The 21,991-nt window shown below is 39.8% G+C and overlaps 1 protein-coding gene across 1 annotated transcript in view; it reads left to right on the top strand.

Annotated features, from left to right (window-relative positions):
• Positions 1-21,991, top strand: part of RIMKLB (ribosomal modification protein rimK like family member B) — a 74,898-nt gene that overhangs the window by 4,777 nt on the left and 48,130 nt on the right. The window contains exon 2 of the mRNA XM_027593100.1: positions 13,207-13,438. Coding sequence (XP_027448901.1) covers positions 13,264-13,438 — 175 coding nt within the window. The 5' untranslated portion in view covers positions 13,207-13,263. The remainder of the gene's footprint in view (positions 1-13,206; positions 13,439-21,991) is intronic.

Below are 21,991 nucleotides of genomic sequence, written 5' to 3'. Positions count from 1 at the left end.
CTCCCAATTTGGGGCTCTAACTCACAACCCTGAGATCAGGAGTTGCATGCTCCACTGACTGAGCCAGTCACGTGCCCCTAAACATGATGAACTTTGAGGGAGCCACACCGTTCACTGTGCCATGTTGCAGAGAGAGATACTTTGATTCCTGTATTAAGTGAAATCATTAGAAATTTTATTTGGATTCCAGAGAAGACTTTTTTTAAAGAAGATTTTAAGTAATCTTTACACCCAATGTGGGGCTCGAACCCACAATCCAGAGATGAAGAGTGGCATGCTCCACCAACTGAGCCGGCCAGGAGCCCCATGCAGAGAAAACTTCCCTAAAAAGTTTAATTAGGGGGGCCTTGTGGCTTAGCTGGTTGAGTGTCTGCTTTCGGCTCAGGTCATGATCCCAGCCAGGGTCCTGGGATCGAGTCCTGCGCTGGGCTCACTGCTCTGCAGGGCCCTGCTTCTCCCTCTGCCCCTCTATCTCTCTCTCTCTCTCTCTCATGAATGAATAAAATCTTAAAAAAAAAAAAAGTTTAGTTTTATACACCACAGACTACTTTGGGAAATTTAGTAACAAAGCTACAGGCAATTTAAGTAAAGGAACATATTTTTTGATCCTTCAGGTGAATTTGTATAAAAATTTGCATGTTAATTTGCTTATGACAGTTTTTTCCTTCTCCAGTTTTCTTTTTATTGTGGCAAAATAAACAGCACAAAATTTACCATCTTAATCATGTTTTAAGAACGCAGGTTGGTTGGGCACTTGGGGGGCTCAGTCGTTGAGTGTCTGCCTTCCGCACAGGTCATGGTCCCAGGGTCCTGGGATGGAGTCCCGCTTCAGGCTCCCTGCTCAGCGGGGAGTCTGCTTCTCCCTCTACCACTGCTCCTGCTTGTGTTCCCTCTCTTGCTGTGTCTCTCTCTGTCAAATAAATAAAAAAATCTTAAAAAAAAAAGAACGCAGGTTGGTGATATTAACTATATTCATATTTTTGTGCAACTATCCGCCATATTCATCTCTAGAATTCTTCATTAGAGTAAAACTAAGTCTTGATTCCCCCAACACCCCAGCCTCTGGCAACCACCATTCTGCTTCTGTGAATTTGGCAGTTGCATACTGGTACATAATGTCCTTCAGGTTCATCCATTTGGTAGCATGTATTGGAATTTAATTATTTTTTTAAGGCAGTGTATGTATATTCTGTGTTTTACTCATTTATTCATCTTTTGATGAACACTTGGGTTGCTCCCACCGTTTAGTTATTTTTTTTTTTTAAGATTTTTTATTTATTATCTGAGAGAACGAGAATGAGAGAGAGAGAGAACACATGAGAGGCAGAAAGGTCAGAGGGAGAAGCAGACTCCCCGCTGAGCAGGGAGCCCGATGCGGGACTCGATCCCAGGACTCCAGGATCATGACCTGAGCCGAAGGCAGTCGCTTAACCAACTGAGCCACCCAGGCGCCCCCACCGTTTAGTTATTGTAACGCTGCTGTGAACCTGTGTACAGATACCTCTTTGAAAACTTTGCTTTCATTTCTTTTGGTTATATACCTAAAAGAATCACTGGATCATATGGGAATTCTTTTTTTAATTTTTTGAGGAACTGCCATACTGTTTTCCATAGCTGCTGCACCATTTTACATTCTGACTTAACAGTTTTCAAGGCTTCCAGTGTCTCCACATGCTCCCCAACATTTGTTTTCTGTTTTTTGATAGTAGCCATCCAATGTGTGTGATTGACTTACGTCGTTTTGATTTGCATTTTCCTAATGATTATTGATGTTGAGCATCTTTTCTTGTGACATTTTAATATCAGATATTTTTAACTCTGTGGGGGCTGGGATTATGTCTGTTTTGTTTACCAGAATATTTTTAGAGTGCATAGTAGGCAAATATTAATTGAATATATTATTGTATCAAATAGTTTGTGTATTTAGTACTTAAATTCTTACTTGATCTGAGATTAAAACTAATTTTTGACTTTGAACAGTTTGCCTTTCCTGGAGGGAGGGATATAGAAATAGTTTTCCAGGGGTGTTGTGAAAATAAAGGTAAAAGTGAAATGGATCAAATGTAAGTTGATCTTGTTACTGTAAAAAGAATATTCCTCTTACAAACAATACCACTACATGCTGACATATGCAGACTTAGCTGTTAAGGTAGTAATTTCCTATGACTTTTGAGCAAGGTATGACAAACCATACTTAAGGTAAAGTTCTGTGACCTGTAATAAAGAATTCCCAAGTATCATTGACATGAGCAAAAGAGGTAGAAAGTAGTCCAAGGTCATGGCACCAGATAGTTGTCAGGGATTCAATTCTAACAGGTAGCTGTGCTTTTCCTAGGGTTCACTCCTGTCCTTCAGAGTCCAGGTGGTTGTTAGAGCTGTAACTATAACATTTACATTCCAGGTAGCAAGATGGAAGAAGGGCCAAGGAATAGTATACCTCTCATCAAATACGCATTCTGAAAGTTGCAGTGCAGTGCTTTCAGCTCTCATTACTTACATGACCACATCAAGTTGCAAGGAGGCCTAGGGAGTTCAGTCTTTTACTTACTTACATGGCATTATGTTTATTTATTTTTTATTTTTTAATTTTTTTTATTTGACAGAGAGAGACACAGTGAGAGAGGGAACACAAGCAGGGGGAGTGGGAGAGGGAGAAGCAGGCTTCCCGTGGAGCAGGGAGCCCGATGCGGGGCTCGATCCCAGGACCCTGGGATCATGACCTGAACTGAAGGCAGACGCTTAACAACTGAGCCACCCAGGTGCCCCTAAATGGCATTATGTTTAACTAGTAACAGATATCTTATTACTAAGGAGTCAGCAGAAAATGAATATTGGGGAGCAAGTGATAATCTCTACCATGGAGTGTGTGGAATTTCAATTCACCCTGGGCTCTATCACTTTCTAATTTTGCAAAATTAGACAAGGTTAACTAACCTCTTTCCTATAACAACTTCACCTGCCAAATGAAGACAATAATATATCAAAGGGCTGGTTGTGAGGATTAAATGAAAAGATACAAACAAGTCACCTAACACAGGATTTGGTATATATAATCACTCTAAATGTGGACTTATATTTTTATCCAAATTCTTTTCACTGTCTTTAGGTATGATAGAAAAAAGAAAGAAATCAGAAAACCTGAATCCTACCTACTGTTGGCTTTATTATTGTGATAACTTGGGCAGGCCATTTCTTAAAAATGGGAAAATAGGGGCACCTGGGTGGCTCAGTTGGTTAAGCGACTGACTTTTGGTTTCGGCTCAGGTCATGATTTCAGGGTCTTGAGATTAGCCCCGTGTTGGGCTCTGTGCCGGTGAGATTGCTCAACATGAGCAGGCTTGGGATTCTCTGCCTCTCCTGCTTCTGCCCCTCCTCCTCCCCTTGCACACACTCTCTGAATAAAATCTTTAAAAAAATAAAATGGGAAAAGTCTGTATTCCTTACATAATTATATGTAGTTGAAATGAGAAAATACATGTGGAATGTGTTTCATGAGCTGTAAATGGAGAATTTTTTAAAAAGATTTTATTTATATATTTGAGAGAGAGAGGAGCAGGGGAGGCGCAGAGGGAGCGGGAGGAGCAGACTCCCAGCTAAGCAGGGAGCCAGCTGTGGAGCTATATCCCAGTATTCCAGGATTATGACCTGAGCTGATGCTTACGACAGATGCTTAACCGACTGAGCCACCTAGGTGCTGCAATGGAGAATTTTTAACCTTCTCTGTATGCATTGTTTTGCCTTTTCCTACATATGTTTCTTTGTATGAAGAAAAGGGAATCTATAGGTAATTGTCTATATATTTCATAGTGTTGCCCTTCCTTAATTTTTCTGTTTTAACACTGATGTTCTACCATTATTTTTTTCAGTCTTTTGATAAAGGGATCATATTATTGTGTTTGGATAGGAAATCATTGTCCTCTTTGACCCGTAATTGTGCATGTAGCTTTTTAAAAAAGGTCTCATAGGTAAAAGAGCTATAAAAAGGGGAGAGTAATGAGTGAGTGTGTGATGTAACCTTTGGGACCTTACTTGTTTGCTCTGTTTTTGAGGTATGTTCTTTTGAGTATAAAGAGGGAACTATGAGGACTGTCATACAGTTTTTTCTGTCACAGCTCTAAAGACAACTTTAATATCTAGCCTCCTCCTATTTTCACAGCATTCCAGTCTACCTTAAAGTTAATGTGGCAAACACCTGAACAGTGATATTTTAAGTGGCATCTTAGCCAAAGGATGAGATTGTATAGGTTTCAGAGGGACATTTTTTTGGTGGTCATTTATTGATGAACATTATTAGTGTGTAAAGGGGTAATTGGACTAAGACAGTTATTTGGTTGTTTTTGAGACTCTTCTTTGGAGGTTTTCAACTTACCATTCATTCATTTTCTGTACCTTTGATAAGAGCTACAGGGGCACTTGTGTGGTTCAGTCAGTTAAGTGTCTGCCTTCAGCTCAGATCATGATCCTAGGATCCTTGGCACAAGCCCCATGTTGGGCGCCCTCCTCGGTGGGGAGCCTGCTTCTCCCTCTCCTTCTGCAGGTCCCCCTGCTTGTGCTTGCACTCTCTCTCTCTGTCAAATCTTAAAAAATATATATATATGTATATATATATATTTACACACACACACACACACACACACATATATGTTCTTATTTTTACAAGATTTATTTAATTTTTTAAATAGAGCAGTTTTATTTTTTGGACTTAATTTTTTTTTTTTTTTTTAAGAAATAGACTTTTTAAAAGGTTTTATTTATTGAGAGAGAGTGAACACAGAGGGAGAGGGAGAAGCAGACTCCTTGCTGAGCAGAGAGCCTGTTGCAGGGCTCAATCCCAGGACCCTCAGATCATGACCTGAGCTGAAGGCAGATGCTTAACTGACTGAGCCACCCAGGCTCCCCCTAAATTTTTTATTTATGTTATCTCTACACTCAACATAAGAGTTTGAACCCACAACCCTGAGATCTTACCGATTGAACCAGCCAGGTGCCCCCTCACCTATCCTTCTTAATACTTTTATTCCTTTATCCCTTATTCACATTCTTTCTCATTTTAACAGTAATTCAGATCCACTTGTAATAGACTTTTGGATAGTGCAAGGGAAAGGAAAGAGGAAAAATTTATATATATCCCAAAATGTGAGGTCTTTTTTGTGGAGTGGGAATGAAAAGAATTGGAGGCATTGGAAGTCACTGAGAGAAAAAGCCTTGATAAAGAGATCCTCGGTTAATATCTGGAACATCACAAAGTTAGTGTTAAAAGGTACATTTTTCTATTAAGTCAAGTAATAGGCACATAGTATGATTTGAAGGGAAACTGTTAGGATTTAGAATCAGAAATGCTCTTGAAATTCAATCTGTGCTATTTATTTTTTGTTGAAAAAAATTTTATGTATGTCTCTTAACCTCAGTTTTATTTTTTCTTTTTAAGATTTTATTTATTTGGCAGAGACACAGCGAGAGAGGGAACATAAGCAGGGGAGTGGGAGAGGGAGAAGCAGGCTCCTTGCTGAGCAGGGAGCCCAGTGCGGGACTTGATCCCAGAACCCTGGGATCATGACCTGAGCCGAAGGCAGAACCAATTGAGCCACCCAGGCACCCCACCTTAGGTGTTTTTTTTTTTTTTTTAATTTTAATTTTAATTTGGATTCCTTTATTTGTGAGGCCAAGCATAGTTTTATATGTGTTTTGATCATTTGTTTCTTTAACTGTAAAATGGTTACTGTAATACCTGAGGTTTAGTTGAAATAGCACGTATGAAAATGTTTAATATTTGAACTTTGATAAGGCATGTAATCATTCAGCATCTTCACACATGTTTCTGTTATGGCATACAGTGTTTTAGAAATGCTAGGTTCTGAGGATAGACAAGAAGACTTAACTCCTGGGTGCCTTGGGTGGCTTAGTTGGTTATGCGTCTAACATTGGCTCAGGTCGTGATTGCAGGGTCCTGGGATTGAGTCCCACGTAGGGCTCCCTGCTCAATGAGGAGTCTATGTCTCCCTCTGCCCCTCCTCCCTGCTTGTGTTCTCTCCCTCTCAGATACATAAAATCTTAAAAAGAAAAAATGACTTCTATGTTCAGTCAGATTAAGGTTAATTTTTTTTTTAGATGCTCATAGGTCTTTTTTTTTTTAAAGATTTTATTTATTTATTTGAGAGAGAGAGAATGAGAGATGGAGAGCACGAGATGGAGGAGGGTCAGAGGGAGAAGCAGACTCCCCGCCGAGCAGGGAGCCCGATGCGGGACTCGATCCCGGGACTCCAGGATCACGACCTGAGTCTAAGGCAGTTGCCCAACCAACTGAGCCACCCAGGCGCCCCAAGGTTAATTTTTTTTTTTTTTTTTTTTTTTAAAGATTTTATTTATTTATTTGACATAGAGAGAGAGAGAGACAGAGTGAGCACAAGCGGGGGGAGTGGCAGGCAGAGGCAGAGGGAGAAGCAGGCTCCCCACAGAGAAGGGGAAGCCCGATGTGGGACTCGATCCCAGGACGCCGGGATCATGACCTGAGCCGAAGGCAGTCGCTTAACCAACTGAGCCACCCAGGCGCCCCAATTTTTTTTTTTTTTAAAGATTTTATTTATTTGACAGAGACACAGTGAGAGAGAGAACACAAGCAGGGATGGGAGAGGGAGAAGCAGGCTTCCCTCGGAGCAGGGAGCACAATTCAGGGCTCGATCCCAGGACTCTGGGATTGTGACCCGAGCAGAAGGCAGATGCCTAAACGACTCAGCCACCCAGGCACCCCAAAGTTAAATTTTTATGTGGAAATAGGCCCATGAACTTTTTCAAGTTTGTCATATAGGGAAAAAATGCGCAACGCCCCCAAATATGTTTCAGGACCCTAGTTTGAGAAACACCACTTATTCTTTGAAAATACCTTTGAATTATGATTTAGGCCTATAAAAGAGAAATTGTCTTTTTAATCAATAGAATCATTTAAAATGCGCATCTACATGAAGACATACTTTCAAGAATTTATCTTACAGCACTGGCAGAGTTATTAAAAATAAAACTAAACATACTGTATAATTTCTAGAATATACATATAACAAGATAATGTAGATTCACAGAGTTAGGATAATTTTTAGGAGTTGGAAGAACTTAACAGGTGCATTAAGGATTTACTTATTTTTATTTTATAGAGAGAATGCAAGTGGCGGGAGGGGCAGAGGGAGAGAGAATCCTCAATCAAGCAGGCTCCCCGCTGAGCACAGAGCCTGACTTGGGGTTCAGTCCCAGGACCCTGAGATCATGATGTGAGCTGAAATGAAGAGTCAGATGCTTAACTGACTGAGCCACCCTGGCACCTCAGACTTAACAGATGGATTAACACCTGAGCTCAAAAGTTCAGTAAGGTAGGTCTAGGATATATATTCTAAGCAGAAGGAAGCATGAGAGAATGCAGTGTGTTCAGAAAATTGGTAAATGGGAGAGAGTAGATTGCAGAAGATTAGTTTGCGGGGAGGGGGGTGTTTTTAGGTGTTCAGTGATGATTATACTGGGGATGAACAGTAAAATTCAAGTGATATTTAGGAGGTGGAATTACTGTGGTGTGTGTATATTGAAGTAGTGAATGAAAGATAGAAGTAAATGATGCCCAAGTTTCTGAATTAAGTCCTTAAATTAGTATGGGTATATCAGTCAGTATTCTTCTGAGAAACAGAACCAGTAGGAAATTGTATATACGTGAAGACAGACTGAAGGTAGGGAAAGAAAGAAAGAAATAGAAATTAATTTTAAGGAATTGGTTAGTGTGATTGCGGCTAGTCTGAAATTCATAGGGCAGGCCAGTAGGTTGGAAATTCAGGGAGGGACTTAATACAGTCTTGATGCTTAGTTAACTTCTTTGTGAAACCTATTTTTGCTCTGTAGACCTTTAACTGATTGGGTGAGGCCCACCCACATCATAGAGGGTAATCTTCACTGTGTCAACTTAATTACAGATTTTAATCATACTTACAAAATACCTTCATAGCAACTGAAGCATTGTCTAGCCACGTTGACACAAAATTGAACTGTCACAATGAGAAATCCAGGTGTTGAAGCAGGTATGTGAATAAATCAACTTTTTACTTCCTCAACTGAGGCAATAGTCAGGTGGCATTTAGTTAGGGATGCTCACTAGGCAGATTGAAATAGGATCTCAAATTCAGTTGAGAACTGTTTGGAAAGAGATTTAGTAGGTCAGTATTCAAATTTTAACAATAATAGCTGAGGATGGTAGTTCTAGAGAAAGGAGAGAAGGGTTCAAGAAGGAAGCCCTGGGGGTTATGTATAGAGAAAGAACTGTCAGGAGAAAAGAGTCACAGAAAAGAAGACTGAAGGAGTGCCCAACTCAAGGTACAGAAATTTGTTATTTTTCTCTACAAGCCTGATATAACTCCCATATTCCCCATCCAAGACAGAAATGATGTCATCAAAAGCACATCTGGAGCCAAATGGAGTCAGTTCTTGTTTGTACATTAGTATGTATATTTTCCTTATCTAACCTTTATTCTTTTTCAGTGTTTTGATTCTAAGTTCACATGCTGTGTCTTATCTGGAATAAGTAATGTTCCTAGAAGTAAGAGGTGCCTTAATATCTTCATGGTAGATTTTAATTGTGCTTTTGTCCTAGCAGAATAAGCACCATTGGGAAGGGGTCTCATGAGAAAAATGAATGAAGCACTTTATGATTAATTAGCCCTGCCTAGACTATTGACAGATGAGAGGGACTTTTTTTTTATTGGTGTGTGTATCCAGAAGTTTGCATGGGAAAACTGTATCTAATATAAATGAAAATTTTCTTTGTCAAATGTCTCTTTGTTAAAAAAAAAAAACTGCTTTAGTAGTTTATCAGTAGTATTTATGTGGTATCTGATATTTGTACATTGTTTTCCTTGATACCTTGCAGGGGGGGAAAGGAACCATTTTACTTTTACAAAGGACTCTTTACTGTCTTTTAAAATAGTGAATATAATCTGATGTTTTATTTTTAAGACTCAGGACTATCATTTTATTGGTGTACTTTGGTCTCTCGGACTGTAGGTTTACTGTTATGTTTTTGACTTAACAGCAGTTTTTTTTTCCCGTGGATGTTCATGAATGGGAGAAATAGAAAAGTAGATATGTTGGAGGAGGTGCTGGCCCGCTGTTCACCTGGCCCACAGGAGGGTGGCCTCCCAGGTCCAGGAGGGCCATAGAGGTGGGCTAGGGTAGGGAGGGGGAGGGAATGCAGAGCCTCTGCCTTTGTGGTTGGAGAGTCTTTACCTCTTGTTTCCTGGGTATTCTTAGATGTGAATCCCAGTGGAGCAGCCTGATAGACAAGCCACCCTGGGTACCTGAGGAGGGTCAGCTGCTCCTCTACCTGTAGAAATAGGAGTGGACCATTGGTTGAAGGAGAGAGTTGTGCTCTTTGTTTCTCTGGCAATAAACTGGTCTTTGGAGATCACTGTAAAATTATAATGGATAAAAAATTGGACAGGTGTCACTTGAAGATACCAGCACAAATGGAACAGCAATTAACAAGCTGGAGGTTGTTAAGCTTACTTGCCCTTTTCCTGGAAATGTCTACTTTGGTGTACATTGGAATACAGTGGGGCATACCTCTGTGATTCTTTACATGAAAAGGAAGACATAACATAAGAATCTTTTGAAGCTGATAAAGAAAATGTATTCCATAAGAACAAAGATAATCTCGGGGCTGGGCAAGGTCATGATCCCCAGATCCTGCCATATTGACTTCCACTAGGTGGGTTTGAGGAACCACAATCATTGACATTGATGTTGGACCTCTTCAAGACAGTGTCTACCTCTTTCATAGAGTCTTCTGCAGAGCATTTCTCCAGTTTTAGATCTTGGGGTGCGAGTATCCCCTATGAAAGCCTTGCAGAGATTGGGCTGCTCCATTGGGAGGAAATGAAAGGAGGGGCGGGCACCTGGGTGGCTCAGTCAGTTAAGCATCTACCTTTTGCTTAGTTCGTGATCCCCGCGTCCTGGGATTGAACCCTACATCAGGCTCCCTGCTCAGTGGGGAGTCTTATTTCTCCATCTCTCTCTGCCCCCTCCCCGCTCTGTCTCTCACTCTCTCTAATAAGTAAATAGTGGTTTTTTTTTTTTTTTTTTTTTTAAATGAAAGGAGATGGGGAGGCTAATCTGAACTTGCAGTTGATTCATACCAGTGTGGAAACACCCAAAGATTAAGCATGGGTATCAGAGCTGCAGCCATGATGCTCTTGTGCATCATCTGTCAGGAGTTGCTGCACAGCTACATGAGATTGCAGCCCAGGAGTGTTTTTTTTTTTTTAAATCAATTTGTGGTTATGTTTTATTTTTTTTTTTAAGATTTTATTTATTTATTTGAGAGAGAGAGAGAATGAGAGATAGAGAGCACGAGAGGGAAGAGGGTCAGAGGGAGAAGCAGACTCCCCGCCGAGCAGGGAGCCCGATGTGGGACTCGATCCCGGGACTCCAGGATCATGACCCGAGCCGAAGGCAGTCGCTCAACCCACTGAGCCACCCAGGCGCCCCCAGGAGTGTTTTTATTGTCTGATTATAGAATCATTGAAAACACCATGTGTTAATGTGGCCTGGGCATTTTCCCCAAGTTGACATACCAGTATTGGCGAACATTCCTACTTCCCAGTTGCCAGTAGCTTTAACATCCTATCCTGATTTGTGTTGGGGCCACAACTGCTGTGGCCCCAACACAAATCTCAATGAGATTCAGTCATATTGAACAGATGTTTAAGACCTAAGTGTGAGGGAAGGCACCAAGATGGCTTCAGAGTATTGGAGGTCATTGACAGGGTGTTTCAAGAACTACTTGGTCTAAACATCTTAAGGTCATTTTTATAGTGCCCCTCTCAAGGGAAACTGGGGAGACATTAGGTACTCTGGTGTGACTTTTCTTATGTGGAGCTTTTCCTTTGAGTGAGACTTTTCAGTGACCACATCTTCAATTCATATCTAGCCTAAGGCTTAAGAGGGTATGTTCTTTTTTTAAGAGGTCATGTTCTTGACCACAGCTCTGGAACAAGAACACAAGGGGTCAGGAAGCTCTGGGCACCAAGCCATCCCTTTGCTGATTACTTTGGGTCTTGGCCTGATGCATCACCACATCTGAGAGCTCTTCCCTTGCTTTTCTACAGCTACAGGTCACACTCGTGTGTATCTCCCATGTTATTTTATTCCTTCCCTGCTTTCCTGTGATTGATGCCTTGAGACCCTGGGTTGTGGGGCAGGTGGGTGAGTGTGGCAGGCATGGCAGCCTAAGGTTTGGGGTGGGGGCTGTGTGTATGTGTGTGGTAGTGCATCTGGTTCATGATGTTCTAGTCTTACCGTGTGCATCTATGGAGCAGACCCTTCTGACTGAGACCCTGGAGAGTGTGTGAATGGTGCATGAGGGACCATTTCCAGCTGTGATGCTGGAAGCCGCCCATCTGTATGGCCATTGCTTCCTCTAGTTCTTACCCTTGTCCTTTTTTCTGTGTTAGGTTTGCTAGGTCATCTGGGGGGATATTAGGAACTTTTTTTAAAGTAGGCTCCATGCCCAACATGAGGCTAGAACTCAGGATCCGGAGATAAGAGTTAAAATGCTGTACCGACTGAGCCAGCCAGGGGCCTCAGGAATTTTAATTTTGTAAAGTTTTTTGTTTTTGTTTTTGTTTTTTTTTGCTTGAAATCACCTGTTACCATTTGTTAGTAAAAACTTGTAACTTTTTGCTCCTTAGGAAAATTTTCAACTGTTGTCTTGCTCATGATGCAAACTCTGAGAAGCAGCACTCTATTTGTGGAAGAAAGTGCTTTTTTGTATTCTAGTAAACAATCTGTTCGTTTAAAAACATTCTATTTAAAGTAAGCATAAAAACCTTGAGTAAGAGCATGCTATCAGCTGACTCAAATAAATTTTAGTGAATGGACCCCAGCATTTATTGTTTTTTTTAAGGTTGTTTTTCCCATATTCTTGAACTATTTATTTTGATTGAAGTAGGTGTATAAATGATTTCAGTGTTGATACTCCTAGTAATACAGCTGTTACTGTCTCATTATTTAAAATATTTCTATAAATGGGGGCGCTTGGGTGGCTCAGTCGTTGGGCGTCTGCGTTCGGCTCGGATCATGATCCCAGGGTGCTGGGATTGGGCCCCGTGTTGGGCTCCCTGCTCCGCGGAAAGCCTGCTTCTCTTTCTCCCACTCCCCTGCTTGTGTTCCCTCGCTCGCTGTGTCTCTCTCTGTCAAATAAATAAATAAATAAAATCTTTAAAAAAAATTTTCTATAAATGTATTTGTAATAAAATACACAAATATAACAAGGGAAGAAAATTGAATAAAAAACTAAGTACAGATACACTGAAGATTACAGCCTCATCTATTTTATATCAAGGGATTTGCATTTTGGGGGAAGGAGTAAATCAGCCAAAAGTAGATGATGAGATTAAAGTATATTCCTAGATAGTATATAAGAATACAGGGAATGACTTTGAATATGATATAGAAAATGGGACTTTTACCGAGTGATCTACTTTAATTATAAAACTGCAGTGGTAGCTTCTCCAGTGGAAGATGGAGAAATTTTGTTTCATGGGAAGTTGTGAGTTTCTATATTTCTAGTGGTATAAAAATTTTTGATTTGAATGAAATGGAAAAGGCATCATATTACCTTATTCATTTGTTTGTATAGTTAATATATAATCACAGCATTTGTGTGAAAGCCAAGAATTAGATTTCTTTTTTAAACATTTATATATATATATATAAATACTATAACATTTATATATGTATATATATATAAATTTTTTAAAAAAAGATTTTATTTATTTGGCAGAGAGAGAGAGAGAAAGAGAGAGCACAAGCAGGGGCAGAGGGAGAGGGAGAAGCAGGTTTTCTGCTAAGCAGGGAGCCTGATGCAGGGCTCAATCCCAGGACCCTGGGATCATGACCTGAGCCGAAGGCAGACGCTTAACCGACTGAGCCACCTAGGCTCCCCATTAATATATTTTTTCAAGTAATCTCTATGCCTAATGTGGGGCTCTAACTCTACGACCCCCAAATCAAGAGTTGCACACTCTACCAACTGAGCCAGCCAGTAGCCCCAAATAGATGTATTTTTTAACAAGAGGAAATGAAATTTAATTTCATATGTATGGGGAGCCCCACAGACATAAAATTCCGTAAGTAGAATTCTTTATTTACCCTGTATGTGAATTTTGTCTTTCTGTGTAGAAAGAATCTGCATTCAGGAGGAAATAATCCAGGAGAAGGAAGACCAAGCAGATCAAGATGTGTAGCTCTGTGGCAGCCAAGTTGTGGTTTTTGACAGATCGTCGAATCAGGGAAGACTATCCCCAAAAAGAGATTTTACGAGCATTAAAGACCAAATGTTGTGAGGAGGAATTGGACTTTAGAGCCGTGGTGATGGATGAGGTGGTACTGACAATCGAGCAAGGAAACCTGGGTAAGTCTATACTAAGTAATTTAATGGATTTTTTTCTTAGAGTATCTTGAATCCACATTTTTTAGGAATAGTTTGGAGGAAGGAATTATTAGCTTTATTGTTACGAAGTATCATCTAATCTTAAAGTCTAGCATATGTTTTGGTTTTTTTTTAAGATTTTGAGAGAGAGCACAAGCCACTTAACCGACTGAGCCACCCAATATTTTGGGCCCCCCAAATCTGTGTGTTATGGAAGAAATGGAAACGTCAGTATTTATTGAACTTCTTATTATGTAGAAAATAGTTGGGAGAGAAATTAAAGATCTATTTTTCCCCCTGTTATTGCTGTCTAATTTTAAAAGACCTTGTTTATAGAGTGCTCATAAGAGAATTTGTACCTTATGGGGGTCCTTTTTATAAATGCATCAAATTCCACATGTGATTCTTAATTTTCTTTATAAAATATTTTATGCGTATAGTATAAAATGCCAATACAGTTTTATTCTTTTTACTGGATAGAAGTGTTCTAATGATTTGACTCAGTTGGTGATAAGTCTGGTATTTTTAATATTTCATGTTTGTTTTAAGGTTATAAGGGGAAGATATCTTAGAAATATAGAAATTCTTGGGGTGCCTGGGTGGCTCAGGCGCTAAGCGTTTGCCTTCAGCTCAGGTCATGGTCCCAGGGTTCTGGGATTGAGCCCCGCGTCGGGCTCCCTCTCCCACTCCGCCTGCTTGTGTTCTCTCTCTCTCTGTCAAATAAATAAATAAAAAATCTTAAAAAAAAAAAGATAAGAAAATCTTTTGATCTGACTTAGGAGTCTTTACGTCTTTGGAAAATTATGACTTGTAGCTAAATTGGTCATTTCTGTTAAGGAGCATCATATGGTGGCATATACATGAAATTTTTAATTAACTTTCAGAAAATACTTCATAGTTTACTGATAGTATTGTATTAAAGTATAAGACAAACACTTAAAATAGATTCTACATAACTTGTTTTGTGTCTAGAATCATAATGAGACCATGTGTTTTAATTTTCTCATCAATAAAATGGAGAGAGATAGTTATTGTGGGAATTAATATTATTGAGCATGTGAATCTGCTTTTAGGGTAATTTCATTCATACAGCAGTTAATGGATCTAGAATCTTACCTGTAACATGATCCTGTAGTTTAAGTAGGTAGAATCTCTTAGCAGTTACTCTTTTTTTTTTTTTTTAAAGATTTTATTTATTTATTTGACAGAGAGAGACACAGCGAGAGAGGGAACACAAGCAGGGGGAGTGGGAGAGGGAGAAGCAGGCTTCCCGTGGAGCAGGGAGCCCGATGTGGGGCTCGATCCCAGGACCCTGGGATCATGACCTGAGCCAAAGGCAGACGCTTAACGACTGAGCCACCCAGGTGCCCCTTAGCAGTTGCTCTTTACTCTGCCCTCTTGACATTTAATTCATTCTCATTACCTTTCAACAGTTACTGTTTTGTCAGCAGATCTTTAATGTGTAAATTAATGTACCTCAAAGACTTAATAGAAAAACAGAATGATCCCCATTGTAGTATAAATGATCCTCATTGCTAATTTAGGATCAAAAGTTATTATTACTGTAGAAATAACTTCTTTAGAACTGAACTGTTTCTAGATTGTTTCATTTGAGTGTATAAATAGTAACTACCTTTACAGGAAAGATGCACAGTATTTTATTTTAGTCAAGCTTTCTTTTTTTAATATATACACCTAGATCTAGCACTTAGTTACTCAGATTCTGTTTTTTTTTTTTTTTTTTTTTAAAGATTTTATTTATTTATTTGAGAGAGAATGAGAGATAGAGAGCACAAGAGGGAAGAGGGTCAGAGGGAGAAGCAGACTCCCTGCTGAGCAGGGAGCCCGATGCGGGACTCGATCCCGGGACTCCAGGATCATGACCTGAGCCGAAGGCAGTCGCTTAACCAACTGAGCCACCCAGGCGCCCAGTTACTCAGATTCTGAAGATATGGTCTATAGAGCCTGTTCCATTCTTTGATACGTATAATTTAAGTATTTACTGTGTGCTAGTTAATTGGTAGGGTGTGCAGAATGAGACAGGCTGAGATTAACATTAATCAAGTCATCACACAAATAAGTGTAAAATTGTTATAACTTTGGTAAATTATAAAAGGTATGGATGTCACTTTGCACCCCCCGCCCTGCACCTATGACAGATACTCTGATCAAACCAATTAAAATCCCGAATCTAGGGCGCCTGGGTGGCTCAGTTGGTTAAGCTGTCTGAGTCTTAATTTCAGCTCAGGTCCTGATGCTCAGGGTCCTGGGATCCAGCCCCTTTGGACTCTGCTTCGGGGGGAGTCTGCTTGAGATTCTCTCCCTCTGCCCCTCCCTCTGCTTGTGTGCACGTGCCCCCCCCAATATAAACACACATTTTCTCTCTAAAATAAATAAAATCCAGAATCTATCACATTCTTTTACAATTCACAGTTTTTCAGCATAAGTGCATGTACAAACTGTTGAGATTGGAGTCAGAAATTTGGACACTGTATTGTGTTAGGAGCCATGCTCTTGAAGTATGTGAGAAGAGGCTTAAAGGCCAGTGTGGTACATAGCTCACTAAGCACCAGTTTCACAGGCTTATGGTGTATGCTTCTGCGTTTTATTTATTTTTTAAAAAGATGTTATTTATTCATTTGACAGCACAAGTAAGGGGAGCAGCAGTCAGAGGGAGAGGTGTTACTATGTTTTAAAAGTTGGAAAACCAAAGGCTGCATAAACATGTATTGGCAAGGATATAGAGAAATTGGAACCTGCCTACATTGATAAAGGGAATGTACAATGTGGCAGTCTCTTTGGGAAAAAGTTTGGCAGTTCCTCTGAAGGTTGGACGTAGAATTACCACAGGATCCATCCCACTCCTGCATACATACCTAAGAAGAGTGACAACATATGTTTGGGAGTCTGTAAGATGGGCTGGTGATAATTGTTCTTTAAATGTTTTGTAGACTTCACCAGTGAAAACACCTGGTGCTGTGCTTTTCCTTGGAGATTTTGGATTACTGGTTCAATATGTCTGTTCTGATTTTTTTGTTTCTTATTCAGTCTTACTAGGTTGTATGTTGTTAGGAATTTATCCATTTTTCCTTGGTTATCCGATTTGTTGTCATATAATTTTTCATAGTCATCTCTTACAATCTCGTTTATTTCTGTGATGTCCATTGTAATATCTCCTTTCATTTTGAATTTTTGTTATTTCAGACCTCTCTTTTTTTCCTTAGTCTAACTAAAGGTTTGTCAATTTGTTGATATTTCCAAAAGATAGTGTTTGTTTTTTTCTGTTTTTCTCTTTTTAGGTTATTTGTGTAAATTCTCATCTTTTTCTTTTTCTGTTAACTGGGTTTAGTTTGTTCTTCCGCTTGTTTATGGTGTAAGGTTGTTGATTTGAGATTTTTCTTTTTAACGAGCTTTTTTTTTTATGTGCATGCTTATAGCTGTACACTTTCCTTTTAACACTGCTTTCACCACATCCCATAAGTTTTGGTATGTTGTATTTTGCTTTTGTCTGAAGGTATGTCTCATTTCCCTTGTGACATCTTTTGTCTTATTTAAGTTTGTGTTATTTAGGGGTGTCTGGGTGGCTTAGTCCGTTAAGCATCTGACTCTTGGTTTCACCTCAGGTCCTGATATTAGGGTTGTGAGATCGAGTCCTGTATCGGACTCAGTGCTGGACATGGAGCCTGCTTGAGATTCTCTCTCTTTGGCTCTCCCCACCCCCCTCCAAAAAAAAGTGTTATTTAATTTCCAGATATTTGTGAATTCTGTTTCCTTTTGTTATTAATTTCTAGTTTCGTTTCTAGAAAAGATACTTAGTATGATATCAGTATTCTTAAATTTGTTGAGATTTGCTTTGTGGCTTAAGATGTAATGGATCCTGGAGAAAATTCCATTTGCCCTTGAAGAATGAGGATTGTGTTGTTAGTAGTGTTTTTTATATTTTAGGTCCAGTTGATCTGTAGTGTTTTCCAGTTATTTTGTTTCCTCATTAGATTTTCTGTTTGCTCCATCCATTATTAAAAGTAGGGTGTTTGAATTTTTCATTTATTGTTAGTGTCCGTTTCTCTCTTTGGTCTCTTACTGTTCCATACATGTGGGTGCTGTATTGGGTGCCTGCATATTTATAATTGTTATAATTTCCTGGTGAATTGACTCTTTTATCATAATAATTATCTCTTGTGCCAGTTTTTCTCTTATAGCCTATTTTGTCTTATAAGTAGGGCCACTTCAACTCTCTTTTGGTAACCATTTGCATGAAGTATCTTTTTTTTTTTTTAAAGATTTTATTTATTTGAAAAAGAGAATGAGAGAGAGCACGAGAGGGAAGAGGGTCAGAGGGAGAAGCAGACTCCCCGCTGAGCAGGGAGCCCGATGCGGGGCTCGATCCCGGGACTCCAGGATCATGACCTCAGCCGAAGACAGTCGCTTAACCAACTGAGCCATCCAGGCACCCCTGCATGAAGTATCTTTTCTTAGCCTTTCACTTTCAGCCTTTGAGTGTCCTTACATCTAGAGTGAGTCTCTTGTTGATAGCATATAGTTGGGCATTGGTTTTTGGTCCATTTTGTCCCTCTGTGTCTTTTTTTTTTTTTGTAAAGATTTTATTTGACAGAGAGAGAGAGACAGCCAGAGAGGGAACCACAAGCAGGGGGAGCGGAGAGGGAGAGGCAGGCTTCCCGCTGAGCAGGTAGCCCAGTGTGGGGCAAGATCCCAGGACTCTGGGATCATGACCTGAGCCAAAGGCAGATGCTTAACAACTGAGCCACCCAGGCGCCCTAGAATTTTTTTTTAGAGACAGATGTGGGGAGGGGCAGAGGAAGAGACTCTAGCAGACTCCCCACTGAGTGCAGAGAGGGACACAGGGCTCAATTTCAACGACCTATGAGACTACAACCTGAGCAAGACATTTTATCGTTTTCTGTATGTCTTACACCTATTTTGTCTCTTTTCCTCTCTTGTTAACCTTCCTTTCTGTTGTGTTAATTTGTTGTAGTGGCATGCTTTAGTTCCTTACTGTATGTATCTTCTGTAGGTATTTTATTCATCATTACTGTGAAGATTACGTAATACATTGTATACTTTTAATCTCTTTTAGGTGATAAATTTATTCATACATCAACTCTACCCTTATAAATTTCCCCTTATTTTGTGTTAATAATATCACAAATTACATCTTATATTTTGTATCCACTGACAGTTTTATAGGCATAGTTATTTTGTATGCTTTTAACTTTTTTATTTTTTTAAAGTAAGCTCTAGGCCCAATATGGGGCTTGAACTCAGGACCCTAAGATCAAGAGTTGCATGCTATTCCAACTGAGCCAGCCAGGTGACCCTCTATGCTTTTAACTTTTAAATGCTATATCAGCAATAACACTGATTTATGTACTACCATTAGAGTATTTTAGGATTCTGTATGTATTTCTATATTACCTGTACCCAAGAGCTTTATTTTTTTATGCTTTTGTGTTACCTTCTAGCATTCTTTTTTTTTTTTAAGATTTTATTTATTTATTTGACAGAGACACAGTGAGAGAGGGAACACAAGCAGGGGGAGTGGGAGAGGGAGAAGCAGGCTTCCCGTAGAGCAGGGGGCCCGATCCCAGGACCCTGGGATCGTGACCTGAGCCAAAGGCAGACGCTTAACAACCGAGCCACTCAGGCGCCCCACATTCTTTTTTAAGTAATCTCTACACCCAATGTGGCCTTGAATTTACAACCCTCAGATAAAAAAGAGTCACTTGCTCTAATGATGGAGCCAGCCAGGAGCCCCGCCAGGAGCCCCTGCCTTGTAGCACTTTTATTTCAACTTGGACTCTTTAGCATTTCTTGTAAGGCCAGACTATTGGTGATTTAACTCCTCAGCTTTTCTTTATTTGGGAAAAACCTTTATTTCTCCTTAATTTTTGAAGGACAATTTTGCTGGATATATTGTCTTGTTACTTTTTTTATTTCAGCACTTTGAATATGTCATCCCACTATTGTGTGATTTCTGCTGAGATATTTTGATAAATGTTATGAGAACTCCTTCGTTTATGATAAATTGCTTTCCTCTTTCTTCGTTTATGATAAATTGCTTTCCTCTTTCTAGATTTTTTTTTCTGTTTGCCTTTTTTTTTTTTAAAGATTTGTTTGTTAGAGAGCGTGTGCACACGCGCACGGGGGAGGGAGAGATAATCTTAAGCAGATTCTGTACTGAGTGTGGAGCCCAATGTGAGGTTCGATCTGACGACTCTGAAATCGGGACCTGAGGCGAAACCAAGAGTTGGACACTTAACTGACTGCACCAGGCAGGTGCCCCTGTCTTTGACTTTTTAGTTTGATTTTGTGTCTCAGTGTGAGTCTCTTTAAGTTCATCCTACTTAGAATTTTTTGAGCTGTTTGAATATGGATATCCATTTCTTTTCTCAGATTGGGAAAATTGTCAGTCGTTTTGTCAGACTCTCTGCTTCTTTGTCTCTCTTTCTTCTGGGACTTTCATAATATCAATATTGGTCTGCTTGAGGGGTGCCTGGGTGGCTCAGTCAGTTAAGTGTCATACTCTTGATTTTGGCTAAGGTCATGATCTCAGGGTTGTGAGATCAAGTCCCGTGTCTGGGTCCACGTGCTGGACATGGAGCCTGATTAAGATTCTCTCTGCCATCTCAGCCTCCACCCCCCCATAAGAGATTGGTGGAAGTTGTCTATAAAGATGGAGAATGGTGGCTTTTTTTTTTCAAATGCCCAAATACCAACAAAAAATAACAAAGCATAGAGAGAGACAAGGAAGCGTGGTCCAATCAGAGAACCAAAATAAATCTCCAGAAATCACCTTAAGGAAACAAAGATCTAGTACACTTGAAACTAATGGAACATTGTGTGTTAACTATACTTAACTGAAAAAAATTTTTTTAAGGACGCCTAGGTGGCTCCGTCGGTTCAGCATCAAGACTCTTGAATTTGGCTCAGGGTCATGAGATCGAGCCTTGTGTCAAGCTCCATGCACAGCAGGGAGTCTGCTTAAGATTCACTCTTTCTGCCTCTCTCTCTCCCCTCGTTCTATTGATTGCTCTCTCTATAAAATAATCTAAAAAAAAAAACCCTCTCCTCCTTTAGCTTTGTTCTTCTTTTATATGTTGATGTCACAAAATTACATCTTTATACGTTTTATGTCAAAAAACAATCTTTGTAAAATGCATTAGTCTCAGGGCGCCCGGGTGGCTCAGTTGGTTAAGCGACTGCCTTCAGCTCAGGTCATGATCTCAGGGTCCTGGGATTGAGCCCCACATCGGGCTCCCTGCTCCGCGGGAAGCCTGCTTCTCCCTCTGACCCTCCCCCTGCTTATGTTCCCTCTCTCGCTGTCTCTCTCTCTCTGTCAAATAAATAAAATCTTTAAAAAAAATAATAAAATGCATTAGTCTCCTAGGTTATATAGAAAACAAGAATTGGAGTTACAAACCAGTTACAGTAATACTTGCTGTTAAACTAATGACTTTAATTTTTTCTTTAAATGTATTAGTCTCCGTTGTCATAGAAAACAAAAACTACGGTTACAGACCATTGTTAAAATAATACTAGCCTTTCTAATTGCTCATGTGTGTACCTTTATTGAGATCTTTATTTCTCTGTATGATTTTGAGTTACTGTCTAGTGTCCTTTCATTTCACCTTGGCAGCACTCCTTTGAACATTTTTTGCACGACAGGTCTAGTGGTCATTTATTCCTTCAACTTCTGTTTTTCTGGCAATGTCTTAGTTTCCACCTCATATTTTAAGGACAGTTTGTTGGATATAAGATTTTTGGTTGATAGTTTATTTTTAGCATTTTGAATATATTGGCTCCCGATCTTCTGGCCTCCAATGTTTCTGATGACAAGTCTGCTGATAATTTGATTGAAGATCCCTAGTATGTGATGATATGTCTCGCTCATGCTTCATTCAATATTCTTTGTCTTGGGTTTTAAAAGTTTGATTAGCCTGAGCCTGAGTTCATCTTACTTGGAGATCATTGAGCTACTTGTTTGTTTATATTCATGTCTTTCATCAAATGCTTGAAGTTTTCAGCCATTATTTCCTCTTTCCCCTTTCTTTCCCACCCACCTCCCATCCCATGCACTCTCTGGTTCTCTCCCTCACTTCCAGACTCCCAACAATACAAATGTCTCTTCAAGTTTAGTCATTTTTTTTTGTCTGCTCAGATCTGCCTTTGAATCCATCTAGTGAATTTTTCATTTCTGTTATTGGACTTTTTTTTTTTTTTAAGATTTTATTTATTTGACAGAGAGCACAAGCTGGGGAGCTGCAGGCAGAGGGAGAGAGAAGCAGGCTCCCTAAGGAACAGGGAGCCTGATGTGGGGCTCAATCCCAGGATTCTGGGATCATGAGCTGAGCCGAAGGTAGTCGCTTAACCAACTGAGCCACGCAGGCGCCCTGTTATTGGACTTTTCATTTTCAGTCTACAGTTACTCCTCGGTGTCTATGTTTTTTTTCCTATTGATTTTTCCTTTTTTTTTTCACCCATGGTTTTCTTGATTTTCTTCTCATGTTTCTTTAGTTC

Source organism: Zalophus californianus, chromosome 9, assembly GCF_009762305.2.
Source record: "Zalophus californianus isolate mZalCal1 chromosome 9, mZalCal1.pri.v2, whole genome shotgun sequence".
Lineage (NCBI taxonomy): Eukaryota > Metazoa > Chordata > Mammalia > Carnivora > Otariidae > Zalophus > Zalophus californianus.
Note: the sequence above shows the minus strand (reverse complement) of the source record. Positions and strands in the feature narration are given on the sequence as shown.